The sequence below is a fragment of the Miscanthus floridulus genome, chromosome 4, assembly GCF_019320115.1.
Source record: "Miscanthus floridulus cultivar M001 chromosome 4, ASM1932011v1, whole genome shotgun sequence".
NCBI classification, from domain to species: domain Eukaryota; kingdom Viridiplantae; phylum Streptophyta; class Magnoliopsida; order Poales; family Poaceae; genus Miscanthus; species Miscanthus floridulus.
Window position 1 is genome coordinate 61,660,694 of NC_089583.1, and position 22,833 is coordinate 61,683,526.

The 22,833-nt window shown below is 46.7% G+C and overlaps 2 protein-coding genes across 4 annotated transcripts; both read left to right on the forward strand.

Moving 5' to 3' along the window:
• The first annotated feature begins 7,257 nt into the window (after positions 1-7,257).
• On the forward strand, positions 7,258-9,713 carry LOC136548555 (ycf20-like protein). The gene is made up of 2 exons (XM_066540038.1): positions 7,258-7,418; positions 9,272-9,713. Exons 1-2 carry the CDS (start codon positions 7,258-7,260, stop codon positions 9,711-9,713), a joined length of 603 nt encoding a protein of 200 aa, XP_066396135.1.
• Positions 9,714-10,760: 1,047 nt separating this feature from the next.
• LOC136551563 (uncharacterized protein At3g52155, chloroplastic-like) lies at positions 10,761-16,261 on the forward strand. 3 transcript variants are annotated; one of them, XM_066543101.1, is made up of 5 exons: positions 10,761-11,139; positions 11,399-11,498; positions 12,229-12,408; positions 15,773-15,890; positions 15,999-16,261. In XM_066543101.1, exons 1-5 carry the CDS (start codon positions 10,857-10,859, stop codon positions 16,053-16,055), a joined length of 738 nt encoding a protein of 245 aa, XP_066399198.1. In that variant the 5' UTR covers positions 10,761-10,856; the 3' UTR covers positions 16,056-16,261. The 3 variants fall into 3 exon arrangements, with proteins under 3 accessions (XP_066399198.1, XP_066399199.1, XP_066399200.1); XM_066543102.1 differs by lacking the exon at positions 15,773-15,890; XM_066543103.1 differs by lacking the exon at positions 15,999-16,261 and having other exon boundaries at positions 15,757-15,891.
• Positions 16,262-22,833: the final 6,572 nt, after the last annotated feature.

Here is a 22,833-nt window from a genome sequence, read left to right on the forward strand (position 1 = left end):
GATAGTGATTAGCTATGTATGGCCACTGAAAATTAAGCGATAGCCACCTTCCTATTTTACAAAGTCAGATAACATATTTTTTTAGACGAGATATCATATCTATTGAAGTCTACTTTTTGCTATACAAATTCTAAAATAGCCTCCACAATAAGAATAATGAAGGAGTTGCCCTAGGACTGCAAAAGAGAACACCACATCAGGGCAGTTGTTCACGCCATTTACTCAATAGCAGATTATGTCAGAACCTTGGAAGTTGGAACCAAACTCATACTTTAATGAGATGTTAAACAGACATGTTAAAAAATGATAGTTGATAAACATGCTCTGATGATATGGCTTACTTCTTTGCTGACCCAATCAACTAACTATGGCTCTTGAATTTTTTGTTCAGGGTACCCAACCACGCAAGATTGGGAGACATAACGGGTGATGATGTGGTGGCCTGAATTGTGCGAGGTCAGGGCCCAGGGATTGCTGCAGCTGCGATGGAAGGCCCTGGCGGAGACTGATCGTGCATTTGATAACGGCGAGGCGGTTGTGGGAAGGGCCTGGCGGAGGCGCACGCTGGCCGCTGCACTCCCTTCCTTTCCTTTAATCTTCCACGGCCAGGAGGAGCTGAACTACGGCTTGCACGATGGTCCTACTATTTTTTCTCGATCGGGCATATTGCCCATTTTTCATTAAGAGGAAAAGTTTGGAGCAAACAATACAAATCGGAGCAACCGTGGTGGCGAGAAGCCATCATGAGGGGCCGACTAAACCTAGCTACTGGGTTTCAGAGTGGCGTATTACATTGATGATCGATGTAGACGACGGCCTGAGCGATCGATGATGGTGCCGTGGACCGTGGTGGGGGTGGGGGAAGAGGCGATGGCGTGGGGAATGCGGCGCACTCCTGCCTCCTGGACCTGGAGTACTACTGGTGTTTCGTAATAAATGATCACCGGGTCAGGGTGCGCCAAAGGGAAGACAGATAGCGCTGAAATTGTAATGTCCCTGCTGCATGCATCCATGCAAATCTGGGAGGCGATGAAAGTCGCGTGAGGCCGTGAGGGATTACGGAAGGTGTATATCCATGCAAATCAGAACAGTAAGGTCTTGTTCGGAGGTATGAGTATCCATTTTAATTCATATGTGTTGGAGTTAATTGGAATGAAGCTTAGTTTAAGGGGGTGTTTGGTTTGAGCTACTAAACTTTAGTAGCTACTAAATGGTTTAGTCACTTTTAGTAACTCAAGAGTTACTAGAGAGGAATAAAGCCCTTTTAATCACATTTAGTCATAGTGTTTGGTAAAAAAGTTACTAAAGTGACTAAAAGCTACTAAATTTAGTAGTTACTAGGTGAACCAAACAGACCCTAATTCTACTTCAATCCATCTTGGTAAGATTAAGATGAATACATGCATATCAAGGTCTAATGTGGTGATTGCGTGAGAGAAAATCGGAGAGAGATTTTGATTGGCTCACGATCATGAGTTTCTTTGTGCAAGCCAAAGGACAACTGATTCGAGGAAGAAAAAAAAGACCATCCAACACATTCACGTGAGGGATTATTTGTGGGGATTATGGGCGTGGCATTGAATTGCAGATGAAAAAAATGACCGTGAAAAAACAACGGATTACTTTTCTTTAATTGAAGAGATCATGTGGGAAGTTTTTGGGTGCTGCCGGTAGACCGGTGTCGAGAGGTGTTTGGTGTTGCCAGATAGAGATTAACGCTGGGTATTTTTTAATTGTAGAGACGGAGATTTCGTTTCAGTTTGTTGTTTATGTATTATACTGCTGAAAAGCAGAAAAAAAAATCCATTGTCTTCTTTCTAATGGATCAAACGGTTACTTCATTGACTCTGGTGAGAACTGCCAAATCATTGAGCACTGCTCGCGCTGAAATGAGATCTGGACAGCACGTGGTACAAGGTAAGCTGATGTGTCAATTTTGTTATTTTAGACTAAAGGGGTGTTTAGATTCGGTGACTAAAATTTAGGAGGTGTCACGTGAGGGTATCGCATAGGGTGTTCGGATACTAATAAAAAAATAAATTACAGAATCCGTCAGTACTCCACGAGATGAATTTATTAAGCCTAATTAATTCATCATTAGCACATGTTACTGTAGCACTACATTATCAAATCATGGACTAATTAGGCTTAAAAGATTCGTCTCGCAAATTAGTCGTAAGTTATGCAATTAGTTTCGTAATTAGTCTATATTTAATACTCCATACATGTGTCTAAATATCCGATGGAACAACGACTAAAGTTTAGAAGGAGAAATCAAACACCCCCTAAATAAGTTTGTTTCTCTAAAGTGACAAGAAAACATAGGTTATCTCTTAATGAAATACGTGGCAAGCGCGTTCGCGGTAAAAAACAAGAAGACATATGGTGCTACAAGTGAGCCAGGACGAGTTGCCCAAAGATTTTTCCCATGAGATCCTATTTAGAAAAGCCCTGTTTTACTAACTTTTGAAGAAGTGATCCTGCATTACAATTAGATAGAGAACATGATGGATCGAGGTTAAGCGCGGAGGTGGAAGCTGGATCAACTATCCCGATCAAGCTAAATTAACTCAGTCATACATATAACTCGGAAAAAGAGTTAAATGCATCGTTGGTCCATTAACTTTTACGCATGTTTCACTTAGGTCCATCAACTACGAAAGTGGTTTTTCAGGTCCATAAACTTTCGAAGTGATGCATCTTTAGTCCATACCCCTTCGTTTATCTTTTTAATCTGATGTGGCAGTCCACGGTGTCGCTGATCTATCTTCTGAAGGTAGTCCACGGTCAGCACAGGCAGCGGCGCCGCGTCCGGCTGCTCCACAGGGGCGGTGGCGATACCTGGGCACCACGGTGAAGCACCTCGTTGGCGTCGACGTCGACGCTGTGGGCGCCGAGGCCACGCTACTCACCTCGGTGGCGTACCAGAACCCGTCCAAAGTGCTTGTCAGGACACGGCACGCCAATGTGCACCTCAACATCAAGGTCGCCGGGTTCGGCCAGTCCCATGTGTACGCGGTGGTGAAGATGGCAGACACCCTATGCTCACGCAGCGAGCCAGCAAGGAGCTGAAAGGTCCTTGTTTGGTTTTGGTAATTGAGTGACAACTTAGGTGGACTAATTGTGTTTATGTGAGATACACAGGTGATTAGTCCACAGGTATATGTGTGTGAGCAACATATGCCATGGAGGTGAAAATGGCTTGGAGATGTTGCAAAGCTCACACATGTGATGATGAAGGAGCTTAAATGCATATGAGACATGACATTGAGTCATGTGATCAAGGTGGAGAAGATCAAGACAAGACTTGGCTTGATGGACCGGTTGCAAGCGTGAAGGGCAAGTCGAAGGCTTTGGAGTGATGGACCGCGTGGCGGTGAAGCTTGAGCAAGACTTGGCGCCGATGGACGATGGCAATGGTGAAGAGCAAGTAGAGTCAAGATCGATGAACCAATATGATCATGTGATGATATGAAGTGGATCATATCATTGTTGATCGTGTTGGTGCATGTGTTGCATCGACATTGAAGGAGATGGAATGGAATGCGCAAGGCAAAGGTATAACCTAGGGCATTTCATTTCACCGGTCATTGGTGTGTAGAGAAGTTTATGACCGGGTTTAAGATAGATGGCCGTACTATCAAGAGGGGCAAACTTGTTTGTATATCAGTCATCTAGTGCCACTCGAGTGATCTAACTTTGCATTGTCGCTAGGATCGAGTGGCGTGGCAAGTTGAGTGGCTAACATCCTTTGGGAAATGATTGTGAAAATGCTAACACGCATACACATGGTGGTGTACACTTGGTGGTGTTGGCACATTTACAAAGGAGGTGGCGTTTGCAGGGATGAGATGGGTTTGGGTCAGCGGGATTCGGCACTTTCGGAAAAATGGAATGCCTACTTTCTATTACACCGGATGCAAATTCTTGTGGTTAGCACACTAGAGCAAGGGTGAAGAGAATGGAGGAGATGCCAGCGTCGGTCAAGTGACCGGACGCTGGATCAAAATGCACCGGACGCTGTCTGCCTGCGTCCGGTCGCGCTGACGAACGATGACGCAGAAGCTGGAGTGTGACCGGACGCTGGCTGCGTCCAATCAAGTGTGACCGGACGCGTCCGGTCGAGCTCGGGAGCTTACTGGAAACGACCGAACGTTGAGGGTTCAGCGTCCGGTCAGTGGAAGCTGCTGCGTCCGGTCAAGTCAAGTGACCGTTGGAACCGGGACACGTGGTCGTTTGTGGGCGACCGGACGCTGAGGTCTAGCGTCCGGTCAACACGACCGGAGCGTCCGGTCGGCCCGACCGTTGCCCAATGAAGGGGTAACGGCTAGTTTAGCCCTTGGGGCTATAAATAGAAGTGGCCCTCAGCCATGGCTGGGCTAAGCACCTCAAGGGACTTAGTGTCCATGCTTGTGAGTGTTTGGGAGCCCTCCATCACACACATACCTGATAGTGATCATTCGATTGTGTGAGTGAGTGATTCTAGTGCGATTGCATCGTGAGGTTGCATCAAGTGGCACTAGGTGATCGAGTTGCAAGCCGGTGGTGCTTGTTACTCTTGGAGGTTGCCACCTCCTAGACGGCTTGGTGGTGGTCTCCGTCGAAGCGCGCAAGAAGCTTGTGCGGCGCTCCGGAGAAGTGCTTGTGAGGGGCACTTGTGCTCGCCCCGTGGGAGTCGCAAAGAGCAACTTTAGTAAAGCGTGTCATTGAGCTACCCTCACTCAAGGGGTAGGTTCTTGCGGCGCCCGACGTGCGGGCTTAGCGGGTGATGCTAATTAGCCGCCGAACCACCAAGTGAGCGGTCGACACAACGGGGACTAGCGTGTTGGCAAACACGTGAACCTCGGGAGAAAAATCATCTTGTCAACCTTGTTCTTCCCGTTGGTTTGCATCCCCATTACACAAGCTTGCAATTACTCTTATACATATTAAGCTTGTGTAGTTGCTCTTGTAATTAGATAGCTTGTGTAGCTTGCTAATTACCTTCTTGCTTGTGTAGCATAGAAGTAGCTCCCTTGCGTGGCTAATTTGGTTTTAGTAACCTTATTAGTCACCTTGCTTAGTTTGTGTAGCTAAGTATTTGCGCTCTCTAATTAGGTATTGGTTGCCTTGTTATTGAGCATTGCTAGTAAGCTTAGTTAGCTTTGTGCTTTTGCTTACTAGCATGTGTAGGAGCTCCATTGTTGCTTAAAGTACTAGTGGCATAGGTTTATGTAATCTTGCTCCTAGAATTGTTTAGGGAGCTCTAACTAGCCCGGCACCTTTGTTGCATAATTGTTATCTTTGCAAGGTGCTAGTGAACATATATAGTGGGGTATAGTCTTGGCTAGACTGATAGTTTTAATTTCGTATTTGTATCGGTTAGCCGACGCGATTAAGTTTTAGAAAAGATTATTCACCCCCCTCTAGTCGCCATCTCGACCCTTCAGGAGCGCAACAGATAGGGTGACCGTGTCATGGGCTTTGGCTGGACTGGGTTGTGGCCATCTATGGCCCAACAATCGGCAGTCTAGGTTATCTCGAGCATGCCGGCAATGGCAAGCGGTGGAAGGCCGACAACTTCGAAGCCACGTTCCAGGAGTCTCCGAGATGGACGTGGAGATGACGGAGACAGGGGAGGAGGAGGTGGACAGCACGCCCGCCTTCGTCTTCCGTGCCTCGTCCTCGGCGACGGAGACGAAGCCCCGGGCGCGCTAGGAGCAGCAACAGGCCGTGCCAAGTCGGCACCAGATGCCCACGTAGGCGCAGGGCCGTCCAAAGCCACCCGTGGGGCAAAGGCATGTAGTCCTACCGAGATCCATGACCCCGTTAAGGGCGTCTGCGTCTGCCTCGGCACCTTCTCCTCTGCCGAGGCCATTGCGCTCGCCTACGACACCGTGCGTGACATCCGCATGGCCCATGGCATGAGGCAGTGGCGTTGAAGCATGAGGCTGCCGAAGAAGCAACTAGCGAGAGCTCAAGCTCTGGTGCTCTCCTGGCGTGTCGGCGTACGATGAGGCCCCCGCTCGTCGATACTTGCGCTATGCCACAATCCATTGTAGGTTCTGCTCGGCGCTCACCACCTGCCGGTGACCCGCCTCGCCCCACGTCCACGACCCTCTCGCTGCCGTCGCGTCGACCGATGGATCCCGCGCCAACCGGCGACTGCCTCTTTTACCGGGCGTGCTCTGCTCCAGATCGAGACGAGCCACCGACGCAAATCCACTGCCGCCACGCCCGTTCCCGATCGTCCCGAGCCAGACTGAGCAGCGCAACAGCTTCCTCTCCCCCTTCGCCCCTCCTTGCACAGTTTCCTAGCCAGATCCGACCAGAATCGCCACCGCCCCGCTGTCTCCTTTGGCTCTCACCGCCTTCTCTCGGTGAAGCTTATGCGCACGCTAGCCTGAGACCTCTGTCCGTTGCTTCCCCGATGCAACGCATGCCGTGGTCGCGCTGCCCACGTCACGTGCTGCCGTCGAGCGCGTCGTCTCCCCGTGTCCTCGCGTCGCCTCCCCGTGTCCTCACGCACCATCGTCGCGCCTTGCGCGTGCACCCTCGCCGCTAACCTGCGCTGCCATTCCGCTCGCCATAGCCCCACGCGCTGCCGCGGCGCCCAGACGTGATCTCCTGTCCACTTCAGCAGCCAGGTGTCCACTTTAGCATTCAGCAGACGCGCTTAGTGCCCAGTGTTCGCGTCCGTCTGCCTCGTCCTCCGCTACGTGAAGCGGTTCGTGGTCATGAACCCTGCCCCTGCGGAGCAGCTAGACACGGCACCGCCACCCGTGCTGACCGTGGACTACCTCCAAGAGACAGATCAGCGACACCGTGGACTGCCACGTCAGATTAAAAAGATAAACGAAGGGGTATGGACTAGAGATGCATCACTTCAAAAGTTTATGGACCTGAAAAATCACTTTTGTAGTTGATGGACCTAAGTGAAACATGGGTAAAAGTTAATGGACCAACGATGCATTTAACTCCGGAAAAAATTACTCAAAAAAAAAAAACTCAGTCACACACTGGCCCATATACTGAAGAGGACCATCTCCGTGATGGGCCGTCTACGGCCAGCCCAATACTCCACCTTCGTCTGGCCCATCCCCGGAAGCCGCCGGAACGGTGAAGCCGTGCAGGCTTGTAAGCAGTGCAGCAGTGCAGGCTTGTAAGCTTGTTCATCCCCTCGTCGCTGTGACGCCGTCGCTCTCGCGCGACTCCTCCAGAATCCAGCCGCCTCGCCTCGTCCGCTCGGGCTTGGACACGGAGCAGTGGCCCCCGCCCATGCCGCTGCGGCGCGGGGCCCCTCCCTGCCCGCCACGGCCTCTGGCCGGTGTGCTGTGTGTGGGCGGCGGCTCCGCGGGCGTGGGGGGCCGGTGCTGCGCCCCCATCCGCCGGGCATGCTTCCTGCGACCGACCAAGGAGAAGAGCGGAGGGGCTCTCTGGTGAGCTCTCGCCACTTCTCCTCATGCATGTGCTCTCTAAACAGTGGTTGCTGAACTTTAGCTCGATTTCTGTGTCCCCATCACAAGTTCGATTTGATGCCACACCCAACTAGTAGTCCCATGGTTTGACCAATTTGTTTATAGAAAACACACCTTACAATTTATGTGACCTCTGCAAATTTCTAGACCAAAGACCTTTTGGTCCTGGGTTATAGAAAGCAACACAATATGTCTGCTGGGATTACCGCCTTACAAAAGAAAGCATTGAAAGTGTTTTACACACCCCAAGCCTCTAAAAACCCGATTACATGAAACAGAAGTCTAAAAGCACCAACATCTAACCAAATGAAGCAGAAAAAGACTATCCAGTTGGGGAGTAAACGCCAACACTCTCACGGTGCAACTGGTCAGCACAACACGCCAAAGAAGCGGTTGGCTGAGCCAGCCCGGGTTCGAGTCACGGCACCAGCTTCTTAAGATGAAAATCAAGGGGACATCTCTCCCCCTGGTCAAATTTTAGTTGGGGAGTAAACAAGTTTAGCAGATGATGACCTCTGCAAATTTGATAAGCTCATTGCACTAATATTGCCATTTCATATCACCAAGTGTATTGTTTACAAGAAGAACTAGGAGGTCAAAAAGGGCAGCAACAGCAAGAAGAAAGTTTTCGCACACTTCCAAATATTTTCTACAAAATGAGTCTGTGCTTCAGATGATAGTTGAAGAGATTCGATTTAGAGCGTCAGGGTAGCAACTTTCAGTGGACATCTTGATTTATTATCAGGACCTTGTATCAAATGGTGATTTGCCATTTATTTTGAGTTTTTGACCTAAGCTTGGTATTTAAGTCCATAATATGAAAATCAGTCAACGAAATCACATAAACCTTCATAAGAAATTCCTTTTAGGTTGACCATAGTTAACAGAACAAATAAACTTGATGGCATTCATAAACCTGCATTAAGAAAATGTCAAGAAGTAAAGCATTATGAAATCTAAATTATGGCGATAGGCAGTCTTGCCTTCTTTTATGGATTTGTTTGGTGGTTATTAGTTAGTTTGCTTGCTCTGTGTTGTACTATGTCCTTAAATGGTACCCAAAAAAAAATATCCTCTTTTTTATTGTCCCAAGTAAGTTGGTGTAGCTACCAGGGGCGGAGCTTTGTGTAGACCAAATTGGACCATGGGCCCCTTAAACCTAGAAAGTTTATTAAAGGAACACTTAATTCCACCACTTAGGTGCTGTCAAATTTCTAATCTAGGCCCCTCTATTAGTGCCTGAAGTTTGATTGGCCCACTCTCAATTTTAGATCAAACCCCGCCACTGGTAGCTACTACATGCTTAAAACAGTTTTAGATAAAGAAAATGAAAATAGTAGAAGCAACCTATTTCTAAACAATATATGCTTTGGGGCATGCAATTTCGACCATAGGGATGAAAAGCATTGATGCATTGGTTTTCTTATTTGCAACAACTACAACTTTTAATCAAATCATCAATGTCTAGAATTTATTTTGAAGGATATCTAAAACATGGAAGCACAACTCAAGGCTTAGTGATATTATTTTCACATTGCCTAATTAAATAGTCTTTTTATGCATTAGTGTTTAAAGTCATCAAAGTTTGCTTGAATCACAAATTGTGACGCATCTTTAACAAAGTATCAGTTTAGTTTTGACCAATTGTTTCCTACTCTTAGTTTAAGCTTTATCAGCTTGTTATCACAAAAGGTTTATCAAATTAGCTTGAGACAAGAATATATGGTTCCCTTTTTTTATCACATTCTTGTGGAGAATCATTCCTCTGCCCCTGAGAAGTAGTACAATGGTTTGATACCTCTACTTTATTTTAGGTACCAGCTGAAAAACTGCAGATGGAGGCCAACTTTTGCCTTGGAGACTGGTGGGCCATCTAACACCGATGGCCAAGACTTCGATGAGGACAGTGGTTTTCTTGGTAGGACTAGACTGGGAAGACTCATCCAAGCTGCTGCAAGGGAGCTACTTGACAAGCTGAACTCTGCCAGAACAAATTCGCCAACAAAGATATTCCTTGTCCTCCTTGGTTTTTACACAGCCAATGCCTTGGCAACAATACTAGGGCAGACCGGTGACTGGGATGTTCTTGTTGCTGGTGTTGTAGTGGCTGCCATTGAGGGAATTGGCATGCTCATGTACAGAAAACCAATTACCAGGCCTCCTGGTAGGTTTCAATCTTTGATTTCAATGGTGAACTACTGGAAAGCCGGCGTATGCCTGGGCCTTTTTGTGGACGCCTTCAAGCTGGGTAGCTGAAGGATAGGCCTGGTGCAGTGGTGAGAGCTTGTCTCACTGAGTCACTAGGTCGTGGATCAGCCTCTCCGTAGATTTTGTGTGTGTGTGTGTGTGTGGGGGGGGGGGGGGGGGGGGGGGGGGGCCCAAAGCTGGTCATCTTGTGCTATCTGCTTATAGCATTTTTTTTTGGGTATATTGGGATCACAATAATGCCAGGATGTGGTTCCATGATGGCCATTGCTCGTTGCTCTAATTCTAATAGCTGCATTTGGCTCAAATTCTGGGAGCAATGGTTGATGAGGTGTTCGATTTTTTCAATGTTAATGAAGATGTTTGGAGCAGATATTATTCTGAGGTGACTTCATTTTTCCAGAATCGAAGGCCTTGTTTGGTAACTACTGCAGGCTGTTAAGCACTGTTTGGCCTGTAAACTGTATATGCTGTAGTTTTTCTCACCTCCTTGTTATTTAACCCTAATATGCATCTATGCTTATTCAGAGAAAAATAAAAAAGAGTTGCTTCTTTAAAAAAATGATTGGTTGTGTTTCTTCCGCGGGGATATGGTACTTACCTTGTAATAGTTTGTGCATGTCAGCATGTGATGAGTTGGATACTTCTTTGATCCAGGATTAGTCTATATCTTGCAATATATGTCATTGTTTACTGGTCATGTCCCAATGGCTTTTCGGGTAGGCTAATTGTTACAAAAAAAAATAATGCTTTCGCTCTGTACTCCTTTTAATTGTGGAAGTACTGAAGTCATTCTACATGTTGTCTAATATGAGTGTGCGAAGTTGTTTTCCTTCTCATCACTAGGGTGATGTTATTTGTTACGTATACAACCAATTTGAACAACTCTGCAACTCAAATAGTTGAGAACATTTGGATGATTGATTACTTATGATCAACCAAATCATTCTAACATGGTCAATTGGATAATTTATTACTTATGATCATTGGGATCAAATCATTCTGTACATGAAGCATTTCTCTTCTCATCATGTTTATAGATAGAGTGAGAAAAATAGCATAATCTAGGGCGCACGAGCGGCTTGTAGAAACAAGTAGGTGAGCAAAGTCACCTATCCTTTCTCAGTTTCTCCCTCCCTCTTGTAGCAAGCATCCCATGTCACTGTCAGCAACCCAACCCATAGCCACCGGAAGATGAGAGCTCCAGCTCCAGCTCCAGCTCCTCCTCTTCCCGCGCTGCTCTCCCGCTGCTCCTCGCCGCCCTCCTCGGCCCCGCCGCGCCGCCTCCTCTCCTTCCCCCGCACGCCGCCCGCCTGCCGCCCGCCTCCGGCCGTCGCCCGCTCTGTCTCCGTCTCCGTCGATGCGCCGGCGGCCGCCGCGGAGCCGGCTGTCTTGGGCGCGCCCTCCGCGACGCCGCGCCGTCGCCTCATCCTCCTCCGCCACGGGGAGAGCACCGCCCGAGGCCGCTCCACCAGAGGTATGTTCAAACGGCGGCGTCCAAGAGCCCGTGTGTGTCGATTGAACTTTACCCTGCACTGCAAACTGGATAGGAAGGAGCATTGGATGCAGAGGAATAGTGGTGCTTGTTTGCCGTTTCTACTAACATGTTGTAGCTGTTGCCTCTAGCTCTGCGTTTTAGACTAATTGATTGAATGTAGTGGTATAGTGCTGTTATGATCTGACCCAAATGTGTTTTCCTTTGTGGTTGCTGGCCCAAATATGTGTCCTGATGTCAGATCATGACAGACCTCTAAGCAAGGCTGGGAGAGCTGACGCAATCAGCGTTTCTAATAAACTCCAACAAATGGGATGGATACCGGAGCTTATCCTCTGCAGGTGTGTTCCAAATTCCAATTTACGCAAGACAGTGAATCAATTATCATGAGTTATTACCATATACCGATATAAATTATGAAAGTTTCATGGTGCAATTAGTCTCTGTTACCTAACTGAATGGGTTTGCATTTGTTTTTTTTTTTTCATTTTTCTTTTGCAAATTCTGTTGTATCTGTTCAGTTTTCTAATGTTTCTTTCCTGAAAAGTCAATAAAGGTATAGTGTCTCTTTATTGACTCAGTTTTTATATCATATTACCACCTTCTGCTTCATTTGTTTTGTTGTTCTTTCTCTCTCTTTATTTTCCTATAGGAACGGTTATCCTGCATTTGCATACGCATATATTGGTGTTCCTATGTTTCTGTCTCGTCAAATATATAGTTGCCCTGATTCCTTTTTGGTACTATGTCCGTGTTTAAGGGGAATGACCCTGCAAAGGCTATTCTATTACTCATCATCTTGCCTTTCTGGCCACAGTTGCAACTGGTGCTTTTAAGAGAATGAACACTTATAGAATTCAATACCTCTATTACAATACCATCTTTCTTTTCTGGTCATGTTATTTCTTTCTTGGAGCCCAACTTTATTTGTAGATTCTAACCTATTTATTTAAAATTTGTTTATCTGGAGAATGAAGATGACTAAATGAAATTTGATTTGGTCAATTAATATGCCTAGCAATAGAATGTGCGACTCATGTTATCGTTGATAATAACTCTCCTTCAACACAGTGATGCAATGCGTACAAAGGAAACTCTTAAGATCCTGCAAGAGCATGTCCAAGGATTGTCAGAAGCAGTAGTGCACTTCATCCCAAGTTTCTACTCAATTGCAGCAATGGATGGCCAAACTGCAGAGCATTTGCAGAAGGCAATTTGTGAATATTCGAGTGATGAGATCTTAACTGTGATGTGAGTCTTCCACAAGTTTTCGTTGATTATCATTTGTTTTCAATGGATGCTTTGACTTCCTAAGCCCTGGTAAAGGAGGAGGGTTGTGATAGGCGTGGCGAACCAACGTTAAATCTAGCCATTCTAATAGGAGATGAAACCCGAAAGAAATCCGTTGGGGCGTAACCCTCTTAGCGACGCGCCATATCGGAACCCGGGTATGGTGTTAAATGAGTAAGGGCCGGGTTGTCACCCCCGTGGCGCACCGTGTCGCGATCTGGGCACGGTGTCAAGTGAGCAAAGGATCGGGTCGTCGCATCCTTAGTGGCGCGCTACATCGGGGCCCGGGTGTAGTGAAAAATGAGCAAGGGTCTTCACATCTGAGTCGACGGATGTGAAGGGTAAGGAAGCTAGTCGAACCAACTAGGATCCGTTTAGATAGTTGAAATGTAGGATCGCTTACAGGTAAGTTAAAAGAATTAGTTGATACCGCGACTAGGAGGTGTGTAAATATATTATGTGTTCAAGAGACTAAATGGAAGGGTCAAAAGGCGAAGAAGGTGGACAATACATGTTTCAAGCTTTGGTACACAGGGACAGTTGCGAATAGAAATGGAGTAGGAGTTTTGATTGATAAGAGCCTCAAGAATAGTGTGGTGGGAGTGAGAAGGCAAGGAGATAGGATTATCTTAGTCAAGCTTGTCATTGGTGATATAGTCTTGAACGTAATTAGTGCGTATGCCCTGCAAGTAGGCCTCGACGAGAGTGCTAAGAGACAGTTCTGGGAAGACTTAGATGGCCTGATTAGAGTTATACCTAATAGTGAGAAGCTTTTTATAGGAAAGATCTTAATGGGCATGTAGGTACTACAAGCGCAGGTTTCGAGGCAGTTCATGGAGGTTTTAGGTATGGTAGTAGGAATTAGGAGGGGGAGGAAGTTCTGGACTTCACGGTAGCTTTTGACCTGATGATAGCCAACACTTTCTTTAGAAAGAGAATCTCATCTAGTGACCTTCAGTAGCGGACAACACTCTAGCCAGATTGACTTTGTCCTCACAAGAAGAAAGGACAAACGAGCATGCTTGGGTTACAAGGTGATACTAGGGGAGTGTGTTGTTTCTCAACATAAGCTTTTAGTGGTAGACTTTCGTTTTCAGGTGCGTGCCCGTAGGGATAAACAAGCTAAGATTGAAATAACAAAGTGGTGGAAACTGAAAGGGGAGACGTCAGAGGTATTTAGAGAAAGAGTTATCAAAGAGGGCTCTTGGAAGAAAGAAGAGGACATAAACAACATGTGGGAGAAGATGACAACCAACATTCGGAAGGTACCTCAGAGGTGTGTGTGGAGTAACCAAAGGAAGTGGAGGCGAGGCTAAAGATACTTGGTGGTGGAACGAGGAAGTCCAAAGGGCTATTAAGAAAAAGAAAGAGTGCTATAGACGCTTATACCATGATAAGAGTGTGGACAACATAGAGAAGTACAAGGTGGCAAAGAAGACTACAAAGCGAGCTATAAGTGTGGCAAAGGGTAGAGCGTACGAGGATCTTTACCAACGTTTGAGTACGAAGGAAGGAGAGAATGACATTTATAGGATGGCTAGGGTTCGTGAGAGAAAGACAAGGGACTTCAACCAAGTTAAGTGCATTAAGGATGAAAGGGAGCATCTCTTGGTGAAGGAGGATGAGATCCGACATCGATGGCAAGAGTATTTTGATAAATTATTCAATGGTGAGAATACGGACACAACCTTTCAGTTGGATGACTCTTTTGATAACACCAATAGGCGCTTTTGTACGGAGAATGCAAGAATCTGAGATCAGAGAGGCGTTGAAAAGGATGAAAGAAGGTAAGGCAAAAGGACCAGATGGTATCCCAATCGAGATGTGGAGATGCCTCAGGGACATAGCTATAGTATGGCTAACCAAGCTGTTCAACCATATTTTTGATCGAACAAGATGCCTGATGAGTGGAAGAGAAGTATATTGGTACCGATCTATAAGAATAAAGGGGATATTCAAAGTTGTTCTAATTACCGAGGAATTAAATTGATGAGCCATACTATGAAGCTATGGGAGAGAGTTATCGAGCATCGCTTGAGAGCAATAACGTGGGTCTCTATGAACCAATTTGGTTTCATGCCCGGAAGGTCAACCATGGAAGCCATTTTTTTAATAAGACAAGTTATGGAGCGGTATAGGAAGAAGAAGAAAGGACCTACACATGATTTTTATTGACTTAGAGAAGGCTTATGATAAAATACCAAGGAATATTATGTGGTGGATTTTGGACAAACATAAAGTCCCAACGAAGTACGTTGGGCTCATTAAGGACATGTACAACAATGTTATGACTAGAGTTCGAACAAGTGATGGAGATACGGATGACCTCCCGATTAGGATAGGACTACATCAAGGGTCAGCTTTGAGCCCTTATTTATTTGCCTTAGTGATGGATGAGGTCACAAGGAATATACAAGGGGATATCCCTTGGTGTATGCTTTTCGCGGACGATGTAGTGCTAGTTGATGAAAGCTGGACAGGAGTGAATCAGAAACTGGAGTTATGACGGGAGACTTTGGAGTCCAAAGGTTTTAGACTCAGTAGAAGTAAAACTAAGTATATGAGATATGACTTCGGCACTACTACTCGAGAGGAGGAAGATATTAGTTTGGAAGGTCAAGTAATGCATAGGAAGGATACATTTCGATATTTAGGATCAATGCTACAGAGAGGCGAGGATATTGATGAAGATGTTAGCCATAGAATTAAAGCAGGGTGGATGAAGTGGCGGCAAGCATCTGATGTCCTATGTGACAAAAGGGTAACACAGAAGCTAAAAGGCAAGTTTTATAGGACGACGATTAGACCTGCTATGTTGTATGGTACAGAATGTTGGCCTACAAAAAGACGACATGTTCAACAGATAAGTGTCGCGGAAATGCGTATGTTGCGTTGGATTTGCGGTCATACAAGAAGGGATCGAGTTCGGAACGATGATATACATGATAGATTAGGGGTAGCATCAATTGAAGAAAACCTTGTCCAACACCAGTTGAGATAGTTTGGAGTGCTAGTGGAATCCTAAGCTAGGATAGTAACGTGAAGAGAGGCAGAGGAAGACCGAAGTTGACTTGTGTAGAGGCAATAAAATGAGACTTGAAAGGATGGAATATACCTAAAGACTTAGCCTGAGATAGGAGTGCTTGGAAGATAACTATTCACGTGCCTGAATTTACCCCAACTTGTTTGGAACTTAAAGGCTTTGTTGGCTTTGTTGTTGTTGGATGCTTTGACTTCCTATCATTTTTCCCTTTAAGATCTGAGATTTGTATGTCTCTCATTGCCAGACGTGTCATGACACTTGTTTAGAATAACTACTACTCAGGTGCATGGGGCATAATAAAGGATGGGAAGAAGCCGCCTCTATGTTTTCTGGTGATTCAGTAGTGCTTGAGACATGTAATGCTGCGTTGCTAGAAGCAGCAGGCAAATCATGGGTTGAGGTTAATATTGGCCTTTTCCAAAGCATGCTTCTTTTCATCTTTTCCCAAATATAGTTTTATGTACCATCCAGCTGAATGTACTGAATTTGTCCATGACATGGTATGCAGGCATTTTCTCTGGCTGGTCTGGGTGGATGGAGGCTTCATGGGATCGTAAAGCCATGAATTGTTGTAACTAAAAGCTAGGTGTAATTTTTGTAGCTGATTCTTAATTCTCATTAACCTTTGTGTAGTTTTTACATGCCGCTGAAGCCGTCAGTCTGAAGATGGATAGATGAGTGAATTCTTCCACGGTCCATGTGCTCTGTCGGTTCTGCAAAAGATGAATAAGAAAACACAAATGAAACTGAATACCTTACTATACACATTAAGCAAAACTGCATACCTTGCATTTTCACTCCTTTCACCCAGGAAACTAATGATAATAAGAGACTAAAGGTGTCACCAGTGACTTAAATTAAATTAAAAAACATTAAGTCTGCAACACTGGTGGTAAACACAAATGAGCGTTAGAGAGCGGAGACCGCATGCTCTGCTAGCTAACAACTTGCTTTTTAGCATTCTGCTAGAAACTCGATTCGACTTGTGAATAAATAAGCAATTCATCGCGAGCACTGAGTGGGTCGGCGGTCTCTTCCCCGTGAGAAAGCAATTCATCACGAGCACTGATTCGACTTGTGAACAAATAAGCAATTCATCATGAGCTGTTTGGTTGATGATTTTTACGGCTGATAAGCTAGCTGATATTGATTTATTGTGAAAGAAAAACACTATATCATAGCAGATAAGCCGGGTTGATAAGTTTAAGTGAACATAGGTCCGAGTGTACCTGTCTCTAATGTGTTTAGATGGGCTGCAAGGAGGCACGTCAAAATATTGAAGACGGCTACTGAATAGACGAGTTTCTGATATTGATTTATATTTATTAGACAGGTATGGTTTATGTGTGGTCCTAGAGTACGAACTTTACAGAAACCCGTGGTGGATAGACGAATCTCTAATCCTACATCTGTGACGATTGTTTTACCCTCATAGCGTCATTGAGATACTTTATGCCTTTCGGTTGTAGTGATTGCTTCTTCTTCTGTGTAAACCTCCTCAAGATCATCTTCTTCGGCTTGGATGGCTTCTCAACTTGACGTCTGGGCTCCCTTATCTTAAAAAAACTTGACGTGATGCACATATGAAGAGGAGATCCAGTTGAATATGTGGGAGGGGAGAGAGCTTTGGTTTCAATTTGTGGGAGAGGTGGGGAGATGTGGAGGATGCAGGTATGACAGATCCACCACGAGCTTAATTTGTGGCCAATTTTGTGGATCAGTGGCTGATTTGTAAAGGAAGTGGAGGGGATTGAAGGACCATCGAGGAACAGAATGGAGATGGTCATACACGAACAAGTGGAAGAAACTGCGTGCAGAAGGAGAGAAAAAGGATTTTTTTTAATCGAAATACTTCGACGTGGGCGTCCATCCACCCACATCTGCTCAGATGCAGCTTCCCACTCCGCCTCTCTCAGGAAAAAAAAATCTCCCCGCTCCATCTCGTCCTCCCCATCTCTCAGTATCTCTCTCGCATCCATTGACAGCAGTAGAGCCCCACACACCGCCACCGCTGCCTCCTTCCTCCACCCAAGTCAATCATGCCGCCTTCTTCCTCAGTTTGTGCAGCGCCTCCCTGACCTCTTCCCCAACCCAACGCAGTCTGGATTGCTTGCCACCATGGGCCATCGCCGCTGCCCCTTGCCCCTGCCGAACCAAGGGCACCCAAGAGTGCGGCCGGTGCTGGTGGTCCTCGCGCGTCGTAGCTCGCTGCCGGCTTATACCCTAACGGCCAGAATCGACTAGCCCCGGCCTCTCCTTCTCCCTATGTTGCAGACGTATGTTTCAGTTATTTTAGATATTTCAAATGTATGTTGCAAGTGTTTCATATGAATGTTGTAAAAGTAGATCGAGATGTTGCATATGTTGCAATGACTATAAATGTATGTTGCAAGTGTTTTTATTTGGATATTGCATATGTTTTGCAATGGATTTTCAAGTGTTTTTGTAAGTGTTTCAGACGCATGTTTCAAGTGTTTCATCTGTCTTCAGATGCTTGTTGTAAATATTTCATCTAAATGTTTCAAAAGTAGATCGGGTATTGCACATGTTACAAGTGACTCACCTGCCATAGGCGCTTGCTGCAGCTGCTAGGGCGTTGTGCATGTATGTGGGAAAGCGAAGGGATGTAGCACTGCACAGCGGCGAGCACAGGAAGCGGATGGGGAAGCGCGGGGAGCAGCATGGGCGGTCCCCGCCTAGTGTGGGCATGCAACAGCCACGGACGTCTAGGCATTAGTACTGTCACCTTTTTCTACAAGGTTTTTAATCATCTTTGGATGCCGCACACACCACCGAACCACCGAAAGGTATATCAAACATTGCTACTACAGTTCAACATGCTTGCTGCACCTACCCTAAGGACACCCCTAAAGTTGGCCATTTATGACTTAATTAAAACCTTACTTTACATACAGTTTTGGTGACCTGATAGCGTGTTTTTTTTGTAGATCGACTCCGTCCGACATGCACTACTACAAAAAAATAACTTTTTCGGAGGTGGGCCTTTTGGATTAATGGAGGTGGGCATTGCAACCGCCTCCATTGAAAGGTCATGGTTAATGCAAAACTACGGAGGCGGTTGCTTTGCCCGCCTCTGTTAATCAATCAGAAAAAGGAAAAGCCCGTTGACAAGCCCGCTGAGCCCATCTATGGGCCCGCCAAGCCCAATGCCACCGCTTGTCGGTCCACGGGTGCGCCACCGCCGCTGCTCACCATCTGGCGTGGAGCCGCCGACGCCGAATTTGGCCCCCTCGAAACAGCTGCCGCCGGATTCGGCCCCCCCGAAGTCGCCACTCACCGGACCCGGCCACCCTTCACCGGATCTGGCATGGAGGGAGAAGGGAGCCGCGCTAGAGCAGGTCAGGCTTGAGTCGCCGGCTGTGGCAGAACCGCCCGAATTAACGCACTTACGGAGGCGCTCGTCTTCCATCAGACACTAAGCACCCCGAAAGCAAGCTACAGTGGTGGGTTTCGTCGGGCACACCGCAAGGGAGAGCCCGAAAGATTCCATATTTTTCCCCAAGGATCCAATAATGAGAACGAGTTACAAACTTAGTCCATTTCATACATCCAGAGTTCTTAAAAATATATTATTACAGTACCAATTTCAGAGTGTGGAATATTAAACAGCGGAATAAACTAAAATAAACATCTATCGATAATGAACAAGGACCCGTCTGTGCCCACCAGAAGAATCCTTCACACAATGGGAACTCCTCAAGTAGTACCTGCAACAGGGATAAATAAACCCTGAGTATATAATGTACTCGCAAGACTTATCCGACTAGTGGAAATAATTTTCCGACTCCAAGGGATATGATAAGCTTTATGGTTTGCTGGTTTATTTTACAGAAAGCAATTCTAGTAGTGAATTCTTATTTATGTTATCATTAGCAGTCATGATTAATTTATTATCTAGCCATTCTATGTAAGCACATGTTCTACTTTCAAGCAAGAGTTGAGCAGTCAGTTCCATTTCATCACCTTTCATCCTTCAGTTCTTACTACGATGCTAGAGTTTAGACAAGCCATACCGAATTGCCTAGGTGATTCACGAATCAATATGCCCAGCTAGGTATCCCCAAAAACACACGCCCCGCTTGTACCCCAGGCACAAGCAGGACCAACCCATCACTCTCCTGTCACGAGGTCTAGGTCCTCGTCCAAATTTGGACTCCAAGCCCCCGCTCCTAAGTCCCGGACTCAGTGCGGTGCTTAGACCTCCACCATCCCCACCTCCCAATAGTCGATCTGGAAAGAGATGGAACCCACGACAAGAGAGCAACAAGTCTTCGCTGCGCCCATACCCAAATATATGCTCGGGATAATAAGTCTGTGACTTGCCTAGCGTCCATTGCAATGGCCGGTCCTTAACGAACATAGACAGAGAAAAAGTGTAACCAAGCTATGCCCCATTGGCCACAGGACACAACCTCTTACAGCCACCATTACCCAAACCATATCCCTGCCCGGTCTCCATTTTCCCTTTCCACTATTTTATCATGAGTGATAATAATCACCTATTATGAGTAACGACAGGTTACTCACGCTATCGAAGTCCTGAGCATAGCAGCTACTCGACCTATATTAGTAGGACTCATAGGTAGATATATTTATGCATGTAGTTTCCATAAAATGTTGTACATAAATGGACATCATATATATATATATATATATATATATATATTCAGTGATCATTCAAAAATAGGAGTTATGCACTGGGGCTTACCTTGGGCAGGTGGAGTGTCAACAAAGTCAGCAACGAACGGCTCTAGGGCTCCCTCATGTACGAGAACCTTCTCCTCGTACTCCTCAATAATCTCCTCGTAGTCCTGTTCGTCCGCAAACACGAACTCTACCAACTCGTGATCTACATGTATGAAATGATGATGCAACACTTAGTAATATGTCAGCAACAACTCTTAGAATAAGCATACATCTGTCAAGCTACTAAACTAGCTGTATCGACTAAGATGCTACGTTACTTATCATTTCCACTAAACATGTATGAGACATTTCATACATTAACTTAGCAACTAAAGGCATTCTTATTCTTAACATCGATTTACTCTATATACGATAAAACAAGGAGTACTAGCTACTCTATTTATCCTCCTATTCTAATGCTACAAAAATTATAGAGAGTACATAATAATATAATGTACCTACCGTAAAAATTTTATGGCTAAATCTATCATCAATTTGTCACCAAAAATTCCTACAAATACTAAGCTTTCCTAAATGAATTAATGAGTCTATCATTAGCATAAATAACTATAAACTAAGAACACTAACAGATAGATAGCATTTTTGTGAACCTTAACAAATTTTGTTTCACTATTTTTGGATACCTATAGATTTTACTGCAATTTTACAAAGATTAGCTCAAAACTAAATTGAATAAACATTTATTAATTCACTGAAAAAGAGAAAACCGAATCCACCCGCGCGACCCACTGCGCGCGTGGCTCGGCCCACTCCGGCGCCTCACGTGCGCGCAAGCACAGCACTCCGGTGCGGCCCACGCGCGACTAGTGGCCCACGGAGGGGAGACCCGTGCGCGCCGACGATTATGCAAAAGAGACCCCCGCTTTCAACCAAATGGACCTGCAGTCCTTTCTACTATTTCCCTCTCTCTCTGACGCTCTCACTAACCCCTCGACTTACTTCGAATTCCCATTCCCAAGTCCCTGGCCAATACTTATTAGAGGCCGTGGCATCTCTGGCCAAACGCCGGCAAGCACGGGCCTCCTCGACAGCAAACATCACCACCATGACACTACTCATCACAAGCGCAGTTGATAGAGGTATAAAACACCACGATTGGTTCCGCACAGAGGCGTGGCCATGCACCACGGTGGGGTTTGGCCACAGTGACATTGACGCCGGTGAAAACTTCTAGCCTAGCGCTACCATCACTACCTAGCCTCCATGCCTAGAGTACTGATAACATTCAAGAGGTCCTAGACATACCCGTTCTACTCCCAAACGAGCCAGCCACAGACATAGCATCTACCCCATGTCCGTCGGAGGCTGCCACTGCGCTCCAGCGAGCCTCGGCCCAAATCGACTTAACCATCTACCCTAGGAGCAGGAGGGCCTCACCAGAGACGTGTAGGATGACCTGGACAAAGTCGTGAGGTTCGGCAAGGTGGTTGTCCACGAGCGTGGGGTTGCTCTGGTTCACGGCAAACGCGGCGATAGCGTCCTCGATGACCTGCTGCTCCGTCGACGAAATTGCTACATGGGTGAGGCAACCAAGTCAAGGAGACGCAAAAGCACTGCTCAATTGAGACAACGGAGCATAGAGCGATGCCCTGGCCAAGCACCCGCCTCAACAGCCATGGCGGACCGCCACGAGGAAAATGCCCCGCATTTCCTCACTGGAGGATGAAAGCTCGTCGGGTCGACTCTAATCGTGAGCTAACTACCAGAGCTAGTTGGGTGCACGGTTAATTGGATGGAGGTGGACAGAGCGAGGCCAATTGGGTGGACGACGCCGTTCGGTCTTAAGGGGGGGTCGACGGCGGGGGAAAACTCAAATTGAAGCCCGATATCGTACGGCCGCAGTAGTGGCAGGCTTGGTGTGAAGCTAGGCTCCAAATAAAGCTCCAGGCGTGTGCAATTACACGGATAGGGCCAGGCTATGCGGGTTGTCCTTAGCGTGGCTCGGCCGACCAACGCGACGCCATTCAAGGCGACTGCGATAGGAGCATGGCATGGCACAATCACTAATTGGAAGAGGACAACGTCTTGACGGATGATAGCTCCACATGCGCGTACGAGACCGGCACTACAACATGCGACCGCAACGCCATGACTCGCAAGACTGACGGCGGTCATGCCACATGATGGCACAGCGGGCGCGCGCTGCAGTGGCAGCGACAATGCAATGCAAGTGATGTGAGCGCACGCGAGGTGACCACACGATGTAGAGGCACGCGCGCATGTCGGCGACGACGGTAGCGGACCGGCTAGGGCACCAGGCCCACGACAACAGCGGCGGAGGTAGAGCGGCCAAGTAGACGCGATGGTCATGGCAGGGCGGCCAGGCAGACGCGACAGTGGTGGTAGGGTGGCCAGGCAGGACGCGACGGTGGTGGCAGAGCTGGCCTGGCAGACGCGATAGGGATGGCAGAGCCGCCAGGCCCTGTCAGGCGCGGCAACGACGGTGCCGATGCGTGCTTGGGCAAGCCAGTGCCGCGGCGCCGAGCCGAACTAAGGCATGGTGACCGTGTCCAGACATAGCGGCCGATGGTAACGTGCCATGCACGATTTTTAAAAGCGCCCCAAAAATCCAACTCGATGCTTCAAATACTAGACCACCTATTTTACATTCGAGA

What these genes read in the sequence shown, in the direction of transcription:
- LOC136548555 (XM_066540038.1), top strand. Translation starts at nt 7,258, where the DNA reads ATGCCGCTGCGGCGCGGGGCCCCTCCCTGCCCGCCACGGCCTCTGGCC. An exon ending in AAGAGCGGAGGGGCTCTCTG is followed by an intron (nt 7,419 to 9,271) that starts GTGAGCTCTCGC and finishes ACTTTATTTTAG; the next exon opens with GTACCAGCTGAAAAACTGCA.
- LOC136551563 (XM_066543101.1), top strand. Translation starts at nt 10,857, where the DNA reads ATGAGAGCTCCAGCTCCAGCTCCAGCTCCTCCTCTTCCCGCGCTGCTC. An exon ending in CCGGAGCTTATCCTCTGCAG is followed by an intron (nt 11,499 to 12,228) that starts GTGTGTTCCAAA and finishes CCTTCAACACAG; the next exon opens with TGATGCAATGCGTACAAAGG. An exon ending in GATGAGATCTTAACTGTGAT is followed by an intron (nt 12,409 to 15,772) that starts GTGAGTCTTCCA and finishes ACTACTACTCAG; the next exon opens with GTGCATGGGGCATAATAAAG.